The 12,673-nt window shown below is 40.1% G+C and overlaps 1 protein-coding gene across 2 annotated transcripts in view; it reads right to left on the bottom strand.

Annotated features, from left to right (window-relative positions):
- LOC139373513 (furin (paired basic amino acid cleaving enzyme) b) overlaps window positions 1-12,673 on the bottom strand; it is a 191,034-nt gene that overhangs the window by 8,176 nt on the left and 170,185 nt on the right. For both annotated transcript variants that reach the window (XM_071114111.1, XM_071114120.1), the window contains exon 10: window positions 12,056-12,156. In XM_071114111.1, the coding sequence (XP_070970212.1) occupies window positions 12,056-12,156 (101 nt within the window). The remainder of the gene's footprint in view (window positions 1-12,055; window positions 12,157-12,673) is intronic.

The raw sequence follows: 12,673 nt of genomic DNA, 5'->3' as shown, positions 1-12,673 counted from the left end.
CTGCGGGCGAAGATAATCAAACCATGAATCACATGGGTTTACTGCTCACCTCGCTGCTCGCCGCCGTGCGCCGGGCCAAGACAAAAATAGAAGCAATAGAACCACTCCGCAGCGTGACAGCAGTAGAGGCAGCAGCAGACTCTCACCTCAACAACCTTCCACATCCACACACTCCATCAGCATTCACGTCTCACACTCTCATGTGTTATTAATAGACATGAAACTCCATCCAATCAATGCCACCTCGCTGGAAAAACAGTGCCCTCCCTATTAAATGATTCCATCTACATGAATTCCATCTCCTGAGGAAATACAAGCTGCCCTGCTTTGCTCTCTCTGGGGAAATGCTGAGGTGATCTACACTTTGGATAATTATTGGGTTTGGACTGTCATTGTCTGTATATTGAAGCAAACTTCCTCCATGCCTTCACAATGCCCTTCACTGTTGCTGCAGTGGATGGAGGATTGGCAATGACTACCAGTATGCAGCATATGTTTGTACTGTATGTGTGTATGTGCAATGCTTGAGTTGGACTGAAATAGGTGCCAGTACCCGTTTTGACTGGTACTGTTTATATTTAGGTGCAGGAGCTCCACAATACTTGTGAGGTAATATTCTATAAGAGGAACAGAAGCTCAAGCAGTAGAGCATTTAGGTGTCGGTACTCAGCTCTGGTGTGCTCCTGCCCAAGTCAAGCACTGTGTATGTGTGTATGTGTGTGTGGGTGGAGGGGTGGTGGTGGAGTGTGTTTGACAGTGGCTGTATCTCAAAAGGTTCCAAAAGGGTTCTTTGCGGAGGGATAGTTTTTTACCAAGAACCGGTGGGTCTAATCCTGAATGCTGATTGGTTAGAACTGTATTCCAGCCCGTGTATATTGCACAAGTTACCACCAGCTAAATCTATGACGTTAAAATTTACTCTGTTCCATCTGACTACGCAATCCACTGTCTCATCAGCCCAGCCAAGCAATTTATAAACTAGATCTCCACTATAAAAAGCATCTAGACATTATCTCACATTTCATTTAGACTAACATTTAGTTTTCAACAGCGGAGATTTGTATAAACCTTGCTGTCTGTCTCGCCTGACATTTGCAACATTGTTTCAATATTCCATTTCGATCTCCATCTGTCCCATAGTAACGAATGTGTCGGGACGAGATGTACAGACAGGCAGAAATGTTAATTGAAAAAAGGTCAAACGAAATGAAGTGCAGCTAGTTTGCAGTCTTTCCAGCTTCAGTTTGAAGTGATTGTGTTAGCTGTGTTTTTGGCTAGCGCCTCTGAACAACAGTGTTCGGACGAGTGAGCACATTTTCTATGCCAGGCGAAATTGCGCCTCATTAGCTCATTGTTATGGATGCATCCAAATAAATGTTACTAGAAAACAGCTTAAACAAATGCAAATGCAGCTACTTTGCTGTTATTCTGTCTGTAAGTTAGCCATAGTTGGCTAGATAGCAAGCAAGGGATAAGAACGTTGCCAGCCAGTATGGCAATGGAACACTTAGAATGAGCGACTGGGTCGCGTCCATAGATACATAACAAAAAGACTGAACGATTGGGTCTCGTTTTTAGCAACCGAAACCGACAGAACAAATGTCCAGCCGGCTTCGGTAGCAAACCTAGATTTGTGACGGGGCTATATCTTGTGGAAGGATGAAATAGTATGAATAAATTAATCAAAATAACGTTTTTTCTGAAAATAATTTGAATATGTTGGTAACCCGTTGTATAAAAGTGATAATGCCCTCGAAGCCGGTGTTTAGAGAATATATTGGCACGGTTTGCCTAACAACAGCCGTGCCAATATATCCTCCAAACACCGGCTTCTTCGACTACCCAAACTACCCATCATTGCATTACTTTCGACTTCTAGAAAATGTTTTTGCTCAATTATTTTGATCAATGTTGAGCTCACTTGTGATGTGATGAATTATAAATAGTAATTGCTATTAGCTCATTCATATTGTGATTTCTGTCTGCCGAGAGTTATGTAAATATGACCGCTTGTGTTACGTCAATATTTCCTCAGTTAGCGCCAGGACTAATCTATCTTACATTTTCCGGTTTGGATGATTGTGTATGCTGTTGCTACTTCTGTGAATGTCTGAACATTGCATCCAAAAATAAACTTGTCACATTCAGGACATAACTTTGTAAGGACTGTGTTAGTGCAAAATGTTTCTGTGAAAAAACTGTGTGGCTAGCTCAAATGCTGACTGTTTCGTCAATTGAAACTGGACATTAATCAAACCGGTTTGAGCATACGCTGCAAGGACCACTGTAGAATGATCACACCCGTTTGTTGGTACGTGTGAAAAGGTTAAGAACAGTATCTTGCAGGATAGTTGGAATTGTAAGAAACAGGATGGGCTGGACATGCCGAGAGATGAGTTTGGATTGGTCTGCCATGTAGCATGCTTCTGCAATGAAGAAGTTGAATGAGTTTTGAAATCAGTGGAATGCCCGGTGGAAACAGTATGATAGCTAAGGAGATGGAGAAAATTCTGGAGTTTGTAAATTTGCGGAGGGAGTCGAAAAGAGAACACACAGAAGGCTGTTGTATAAAACACCTGTCTCCGGATTACATCTTCAAACTAAGGGCAACCATGACATCCGTGACAGAGAGGGAGAAGCGATGTATATGGGTAAGAGAGTCTAGCTAGCCACATTTTCAGATACTACATGTTCGAATTTTGTCAGAAAGTCATTTTCATTGCAAGTTAAAGCGTACTGTTAGCTAGCTAGCTAACATTAGTTGGCTGGCTCGCCAGCTAATGTTACGTGTATGATCTGTGTAGTAATATTATTTTGTATCTCAAAAAGCAATTTGCATTGCTAGTTATAGCCTAATGTTAGCTAGCTAGCTAACATTGAACCTAGTTGGTGAACTTCAGTTATCTGCAGATTCATGCATGGTAGTAACATTATGAGTTGGGATTATGGTTCACTGTTTAGCTAGCTACACATCTAAATAAAAGACTCCACTATGCAAGTAACCGTTATCTGTACCGTTTACACCTTCGGTATCCTGTACATGTGACAAATAAACATTGATTTTATTTGATATAGTGTGTGTTTACCAGAGATGGTAATGTGAATAATAACATGACCTGCACTAAAGTCAAATTAGGATATAACGTTAGGCCAACGAGACAGTGCCCAAGTTCTAAAATTCTCAGGTAAAAGGCCCTGCTTTTATTTTGTCACACTCACAACCAACCGTAAGCTATTTTCTATAATTAGCTTGCCATTAAATTGTAAATAATGATCTTGTTGTGAGTATATTTTCCCGTAATAATAAATAATGAATAAAGTTAAGATGATGTCAGCTATGATATGGTTATTATTTGAACTGGCTAACCAGCTAACTTAACATTAGCTAGCTAGCTAACAAGCTAGAAATGGACCTAAACATTGTTTAGAAGGTTGCTTTAAGTTGCCTGGTTTGCTAGATTGACATATCCTACATTCGTTTTTAAACGAACCACCAGGCTGCTGATGTCACGCACCCTGTCGTTTTTGTGTTTATCATTTTTCATAACGACAACAACAAGTTTGATGTCAGACGACAATAGAATGTCCATGATGTCACTTCGACAACTGTCTACAGACATGTCGATATACGTAGTATAAACCAGCCTTTAGTCTTGAAATCTTTGGTTGTTTAGCACATGGCCTCACATGTGAATCCTTAAAGAAATGGGTGGGGCTAAGGCTTAAGAGGGTGTGAATGCTGAATGGGTGCAGACAAAGAAGAGCTCTCCAGTAGGTGTACCAAAAATTCAAGGGCCATTTTCTCAAAAGTAGGGTTACAAGTTTATTAGCTTTCAAAGCAGAATTACTTTCCCATTGTTCCTCGGCTGTAGTGTATGACATACCGTTTTCTAGCTCTGAGTCTCTACTTTTATCCAATGTAAAAAACACAATTTAAAATCTTGCTACATAGGACCGAATCCAGGTGGTCGGTAACATTTACATCAAAAGGTGCAAAGTTATGGGCAAAGACACAAAACATCCATTTACATTTTTATATTTTAGTCATTTAGCAGACACTCTTATCCAAAGCGACTTGCAGTTAGGGCATTAATCTTAAGATAGCTAAGTGGGACAAACACATATCACAGGCATAGAAACTACATGGAAAGTATAGGATTATTTAAGACACTGTTTGAAGAGGTAGGGTTTCAAATGTTTTCATAAGATGGGCAGGAACTCTGCTGTTCTAGATTCAGCAGGAAGCTGGTTCCACCATTGGGGTGCCAGGACAAAGAAGTTCTTGGACTAGGCTGAGCGGGAGCTGCCCTCCTGTAGTGGTGGGAGGGCCAAGAAACCTGAGGTGGTAGACTGCTCGGGTTGGGGTGTAGGGTTTGAGCATAGCCTGAAGGTAGGGAGGGGCAAGTCCTCTTGCTGCTCCGTAGGCAAGTACCATGGTCTTGTGGTGGATTCGAGCTTCGACTGGAAGCCAGTAGAGTGTGCGGAGGAGCAGGGTGACATGAGAGAACTTGGGAAAGTTGAAAACCAGGCAGGCTGCAGCGTTCTGGATAAGTTGCAGGGGTTTGATGGCACAAGCGGGGAGCCCAGCGAACAGCTAGTTGCAGTAATCTAAACAGGAGAGGACAAGTTCCTGGGTTAGGACTTGCGCCTCTTCCTGTGTGCGGTAAGGTTGTACTCTACTGTTGTATAGCAAGAACCTAGCATAGCATGTATAGCAAGAACCTGCATTAGCAAGTCACTTACTTTGATGTTTGCAGGCTCACGCCAAGGTTCTTTGCACTCTGGGAGGGTGAAATATTTTTCTTGATTAAATAACATGGAAAACAATCACTTACAAACCACTTATTGTAAATGTACATTACCGCATTGTACATAGGCTGGTCATCTAGGTTTGTACCTGTAGACTTTTCATCACCAAGTAGAAAAGCAATGCGCAATACAGTAATTGAGTACATTGAGATATCAAGTGGTTTGTGATGATGTGGTTCAGTTGGTAGAGCATTGTGTTTGCAATGCTAGGGTTGTGGGTTCAATTCCCTTGGGTGACCATTATGAACATGTATGCACTCACTACTGTAAGTGGCTCTGGATAAGAGTGCTACTAAAATGGAAAAGGAATGAATAGACCATCTCAGTTTTAACAAAGAAATAAGTGGCATTTACAAAGTATTTCAAGAAACTGGAAAACATATCAAGCAAGTGTTTATATTCCACAAGTATTATCTGATAAACTGTTTTGTACAGATAATTATCAGACTGAATGGACAATTGTTGGTAAACACTTAAATGAATTTAGTTAAAACAAAAGTAGTGTATTGGCCCCCACGCCCAAACTTCTTCCCGTGGCTATGGATATTAGCCTTTCATAGAAATATTTGTTTCGGTCTTTATTCCACAAATAAAGCGCCAATATTATAAACATAGACTGATCAAATACGTCTCCTCATCAAATGTTAACTAGTTCACTTAAACTCCAGTGTAGATTTAGACTTGTGTTTTAGGTTATTGTCCTGCTGAAAGTTAATTCCTCTTCCAGAGTCTGGTGGAAAGCAGACTGAACCAGGTTTTTCTCTATGATTTAGCCTGTGCTTAGCTCCATTCTTTTTTTTTTGTTATCCTGAAAAACGTAATGATTACTTTATTAATAATGTAATGAGTAATGATTACTTGAATTTTTATTATTCAAGCATACCCATAACCACTATGCTTGAAAATAAGTAGATTGTTACTCAATAATGTGTTGTATTGGATTTGCCCCAAACACAGCACTTGTGAATTGTGTGAATTGCTTTGCCATATTTTTTGCATTATTACTTTAATGCCTTGTTGCAAACAGGATGGATGTTTTGGAATATTTTTTATTCTATACAAGCCTCCTTCTTTCACTCTGTCAATTAGGCTAGTATTGTGGAGTAACTACAATGTTGTTGATCCATCCTCAATTGTCTCCTACCACAGCCATTAAACTTCATTCACTGTTTTAAAGTCACCATTGGCCTCATGGTGAAATCCCTGAGCGGTTTCCTTCCTCTCCGGCGACTGAGTTAGGAAGTGTCACGACTTCCGCCGAAGTTGGTCCCTCTCCTTGTTTGGGCGGCGTTTCTTGTCACCACCGATCCATGTTTCATTTTCGTTTTGTTTTGTCTTCATTATACTCACCTGGTTTCCATTCCAATGTCAGTGTTCCTTATTTAACCCTCTGGCTTCCCCTGTTGTTTTGTGCGTGATTGTTTTTGTCAAGTGGTTCCGTGTACGTGATCTGGATTGTTTATGTTTATCCTTGTTGGATATTTGTTGAATTTGAGTAAATATCGTGGCTTTACTCATACCTGTATCCTGCGCCTGACTCCACCTTATTCCATTCACCTAGAACATTGACAGGAAGGACGCATGTAGTTACTGCATCCACAATCCAAAGCGTAATGAATAACTTCACCATGGTCAAAGGGATATTCAATGCCTGCTTTTTTATTTTGACCCATCTACCAATAGGTGCCCTTCTTAGTGAGGCATTGCAAAACCTTCCTGGTCTTTGTGGTTGAATCTGTGATTGAAATTCACTGCTCGACTGAGGGACTTGACAGACAGAGTGCACATGGAAAGTATTCAGACCCCTTGACCTTTGCCACATTGTGTTACCTTATAACTCTATTCTAAAATTGATTAAATAAATGTTTTCCTCATCAATCTACACACAATACCCAATAATGTAAAAGGAAAAACGTTTTTTTTATACATGTATACATAATGTATACATAAAAAAATAAGAAATTACCTTATTTCCATAAGTATTCAGACCCTTTGCTATGAGACTCAAAATTGAGCTCAGGTGCATCCTGTTTCCATTGATCATCCTTCAGATGTTTCTAAAACTTGATTGGAGTCCACCTGTGGTAAATTCAATTGATTGGACATGATTTGGAAAGGCACACACCTGTCTATATAAGGTCCCACAGTTGACAGTGCATGTCAGAGCAAAAACCAAGCCATGGGGTCGAAGGAATTGTTCTTAGAGCTCCGAGACAGGATTGTGTCGAGGCACAGATCTGGGGAAGGGTACCAAAACATTTCTGCGGCATTGAAGGTCCCCAAGAACACAGTGGCCTCCATTATTCTTAAATGGAAGAAGTTTGGAACCACCAAGACTCTACCTAGAGCTGGCAGCCCGGCCAAACTGAGCAATCAACGTTGAAGGGTCTTGGTCAGGGAGGTGACCAAGAACCCAATGGTCTCTCTGACAGAGCTCCAGAGTTCCTCTGTGGAGATGGGAAAACCTTGCAGAAGGACAACTATCTCTGCAGCACTTCACCAATCAGGCCTTTATGGTAGAGTGGCCAGATGGAAGCCAATCCTCAGTAAAAGGCACATGACAGCTCAATTGGAGTTTGCCAAAAGGCACCTAAAGGACTCTCAGACCATTAGAAACAAGATTTTCTGGTCTTATGAAACGATTTGGCCTGAATGCCAAGCACGTCTGGGTAGGGCTGTTGTGGTGACCATATTACCGCCACACCCGCGGTCACGAGTCATGAAGGCAGTCAAATTCCACATGACCATTTAGTCACGGTAATTAGGCTTCCAAGCTCTGATGCTGCTGGTCATTAGTAGCCTACCAAAGTTGCTAACTGCCTGGTACTCAGCACTCTATTGGCCCTCTAATCACTCTGACATCAATGCGAATGTTTTTGACAATCTAATTAAACACTTCAATGTTGCGCAACAGTGAAGAGGCGACTCCGGGATGATGGCCTTATAGGCTGAGTTGCAAAGAAAAAGCCATATCTCAGACTGACCAAAAGAAAGAAAAGATGAAGATGGGAAAAAGAACAGAGACACTGGATAAAGGAACTGCCTAGAAGGCCAGCATCCCGGAGTCGCCTCCGCACTGTTGACTTTGAGACTGGTGTTTTGTGGGTACTATTTAATGAAGCTGACAGTTGAGGACTTGTGAGGCATCTATTTCTCAAACTAGACACTCTAATGTACTTGTCCTCTTGCTCAGTTGTGCACCGGGGCCTCCCACTCCTCTTTCTATTCTGGTTAGAGACAGTTTGCGCTATTCTGTGAAGGGAGTAGTACACAGCGTTGTATGAGAGCTTCAGTTTCTTGGCAATTTCTAACATGTAATAGCCTTCATTTCTCAGAACAAGAATAGACAGACAAGTTTCAGAAGCAAGTTCTTTGTTTCTGGCCATTTTGAGCCAGAACAACATTAACAATGTATACACTGCATTTATGATCAATTTGATGTTATTTTAATGGACAAAAAATGTGCTTCGTGACTGCAAACTCATTTTCATCATAAAAATGCACCTTTATAATAAAAGCATTACATGCATAATTGCATTTGCGGTCACTTTTGATAATGGTGTTTTTCGCTAATGGAACATTCGCGCTTTTAGCCTACTACCATCTGTGCATTGCTGCGCTTATAATGTGGAAAAAATAGCCTAATAGTTTATCAACCTTTTAAGCAAAACGTTCTGATCTGTTGCGTTTACAACTTTTTGGTTGTATTAATTTACAATCTATCGCATCCCACGACTGTCACAGACGGTTTGGAATATTTATTTCTCGCACAGAATATAATAGGTTGACTTTTGTACTATGGGGGATAGTAGATTGACATAGGCTAGTGCTTTTGCTATTTGTTAGGCCTACTCATCTTGTTGGCTGCCGAAAAGTACATGTGGACAGTTCATCCAATATCTTCAATATGCACCTCGGAATTGGATAAGGACGCTCGCAGTTGCGTTGCCGATGTGTCTGTCTTAACTTGTATCCTGTGAGAAAGTCCCGATCATGTGATGGAGAGCCATGCGAGTGAGAGACGCTTCGGATTGCGCAGCACATTCAGGGCAAAAGCAGACAGCTTTTCTCAATTGTATTCTTCATACTATAAAATAATATAAAATAATGAAACAGAATTATAAACAAATCCTGTCTGCTAAATTAACTAGTGTAGCCCACAGCCATTTGGCACCGCCACATCACATAACATAAGGACAACTCAGAGTATGCTAATCTTTTCTTCTGAAATAGACTACATTTTCTTTATATCATGCTTCTTTAGACCTGTCTAAAATAAATAATGGATTTATTGTGAAGGTGTAGGCTATATTATACTTTTTAAAATGTGTGGAATGTGTGGAAGCCAGGAGATGCTAAATGTGTTTATGTTAATGAATGGTCAATTACCGTGAGACCGACAGTTATTTGCTTGACAATCCCCGGCTGATGAAATTTTGTGACCACCACAGCCCTAGTCTGGAGGAAACCTGGCACCATCCCTATGGTGATGCATGGTGGTGGCAGCATCATGCTGTGGGGATGTTTTTCAGCGGCAGGGAATGGGAGACTAGTCATGACCGAGGGAAAGAGTAACAGAACAAAGTACAGAGAGATCCTTGATCAAAACCTATTCCAGAGCGCTCAGGACCTCAGACCTCAGACCCTAAGCACACAGCAAAGACAACGCAGGAGTGGCTTCGGGACAAGTCTCTAAATGTCCTTGAGTGGCCCAGCCAGTACCCGGACTTAAACCCTATCCAACATCTCTGGAGAGACATGAAAATAGCTGTGCAGCGACGCTCCCCATACAACTTGACAAAGCTTGAGAGGATCTGTAGAGAAGAATAGGAGAAACTCCTCAAATACAGGTGTGCCAAGCTTGTAGCGTCATACCCAAGAAGACTCGAGACTATAATCTTTGCCAAAGGTGCTTCAACAAAGTACTGAGTAAAGGGTCTGAATACTTATGTAAATGTGATATTTCAGTGTTTTTTTAAATCAATTAGCAAAAAATAAATAAAACTGTTTTTGCTTTGTCATTATGGGGAATTGTGTGTAGATTGATGAGGGAAAAAACGATTTAATCCATTTTAGAATAAGGCTGTAACGTAACAAAATGTAGAAAAAGTCAAGGGGTCTGAATCATTTCTGAACGACCTTCAATAGATACACAACCTCTGTCAGGAAAAAAACTCAGTTGGGAGTGTAAAAGTCTCCCATTCAATTGTGTTCACTTTCAAGTTGTGGGCACAAAGGCAATGAATGCCACCAGGGAAAGACAGAAAATCAAAAGCCAAAGAAAAATATGCTGCTGAAATGAACAAGAACAAGCCAGTAAGTTCAAAGACAAATCACTATAATTTATACCAAACACTTTTACAACATTCATTACATTTTAATGATGTTTAAGTGTTAAGTACTTGAAGAAGATGGGGCTTCAAACGGATGTTCCAACTCTGTGGTCACAACTCTGTGGTCACAACTCTGTGGTCACAACTCTGTGGTCACTAAAGATCCCATGGCATTGCAAGAGTATTGGTGCTTTCAAGACAACTAGAAACTTGGGAAAAAAACTAGGTAAAATCATGACGTCAGTGATCTTCAGGTCAGAAAGTTGGAGCTCTAGAAAGATGCCAGAGCTTCCAACTTGGAATTACAAGTTAAATGACCATAAAAAAAGCATGCAAACTGTATGAATAATGTGTAACAAAATATTTGTAGAAAACAAAAATGTAAAACTGTTACTTTTGTCCTCTGTAGAGGCGAGTGGATGGGCCATGTGGCCTAATTGGGGTAAGGGTGGCGAGTTTCCCCTTACATTCTAAAGAGCTTTGGGTGTCTAGAAAACTGCAAATTAATAATAATAATTATTATTATTATTCAATGTTTTGCCATCTTCCATAGCTTGAAGACCATGCCTTTGTACAGAGATGGAAACTGGCGGACTGCAAGGGTATGTTAAGTTAAATAAAGTGCCTAAGTGACAAATAAAGTAACACGGTTGAAGCTTTAATCTTAAATTATCCCAAAATCAAATGGAAATTTCTGTGAAACTCTGTATGTTTAAATTGTGGATTTTGAAAATAAAATAAAAATTCAAGATGTGTCAATTTGTTTATCTACAATGCCATTTTAAAAACAATGCAGCTATTGGAGTAAACCTATTTTGGGTTAAGACAAGTAACTATGAGTAAGGGCAAACATCATGATAAGCTCGCAAGCTGAGTTTGAATAAGACATCCGATTACCACTTTGCATTTAGAATGGTTAGTTTTATTATATCTAATAAATAACCAAATCATTGATGGATCACTACATAAAATAAATGCATGTCTCTCGTCTCCCCATCACACTCCCTCATCTGATTGTTCAAGTAAGTAAGTAGTACCCCTCTCATTGCAAGGTTGCCATAAAGTGTTTCTTTACATGACATTTGACTGTTGTAAAGCACTGTAATGAATATACTCAATACAAATGCTAACATCTAGTGGTGACATGACAAACTGCATGTTACTGCATTTCACAGCAACGTTTGTGAACTTGGGAACAGTGCAGTTTCAGATTTATTTGACACAAAGTTTAATTCATTCAGCCACTTGTTTATTAGTGTGCTTGTGGTACTTCAGCACAAACACTTCTGCATTCTTATCCACAGCCATATATAGATACATCTTCACAAACCTAAGAAGGTAAACTGAACAATTGTTTTGTATTTATAGAGGATATAGTTGCTTTTTGGTGGTTATCATGTAAACTACAAATCAAATGTTGTTAAATAATGTTAATTTTTATATTTTGTTAAAAAACCTACACTTCTGCTTTCTTATCCACTGCCATAGATATATTTGACTATCTACAGTATATATCAGTAATTGGTGACTTTTGCCTCCCTAAAATCGGTATCATTATCGGACTAAGAAATCCCATATTGGTTGGGCTCTAGACTCTACAATCTGCAAAGGATTCTAACTAGCACCAAAAAGGGTTCCCTATGGGGACTAACCGAAGAATCCTATATGGTTGTACTTAGCATCTTTTGTTTTTAAGAGTTTGGTCTACAGAACTGATCACTGGCTGGCCATGCCAGACTCACCTTCCACCACACACTACTCTTTGCCAGTCGGTTGTCTTATGATATTGAGAGACTATATTCTATTGAGAGACGAATTGAATAGAGATGTTGTAGAGAGAGAGATGACGAGATGTTCTCGTGTGAGAGATGGCAGGTTAACGGAGATATTAGAGTGTAACAGAGATAACTCACTTGGCTTCCAGAGCCAATGCGATGATCCCAGCAGCCAGGGGGGCTGAGGCTGACGTCCCCGTGTGGGAGTCTGTACACTTCTGTCTCAGGTCTGTAGTCACCTAGGAGAAGAGAAAGAGACGAGAGGAAACAACATCCGTTATATAGAGATCTCACAGAAACTCTGATTTGCATGGAAGTTAAACAACTTGTGTAAATGCTTTATTTATCTATGCAAAATAAGTTTGAGTATGTGGATCTCAAGTAAGGATTTTGTCATTGGGTGACTTCTGCCTAGGCAATCTGGTCTCAGAGCATTTCGTATTATTCTGTACGTAAATCTCAGACACTCAATTTTTGTATGGTTGTATTCATTTGTGGATGTCCATCACAAATTTCATATGATATATTACAAAATATGTTACGAATTTGCAAAACATATGATATGTTATGAAGTATAGCTAGGTGGCTAGCGTTAACTAGTTAGCTAGGCTAGGAGTTGGGGTTACGGTTACGGTTAAGTTTAGGAGTTAGGTCAAAGGGAACAGTTAGGGTTAGGGTTAGCTAAAAGAGTTAAGGTTAGTGGAAGGGTTAGCTAACATGCTAAGTAGTTGAAACATCAACGATACCAGGCCTGGT

This window comes from Oncorhynchus clarkii, chromosome 2 (assembly GCF_045791955.1).
Source record: "Oncorhynchus clarkii lewisi isolate Uvic-CL-2024 chromosome 2, UVic_Ocla_1.0, whole genome shotgun sequence".
Taxonomy (NCBI): Eukaryota; Metazoa; Chordata; class Actinopteri; order Salmoniformes; family Salmonidae; genus Oncorhynchus; species Oncorhynchus clarkii.
The sequence above is the reverse complement of the archived record's forward strand: the minus strand, read 5'-3'. Positions and strand labels throughout refer to the sequence as shown.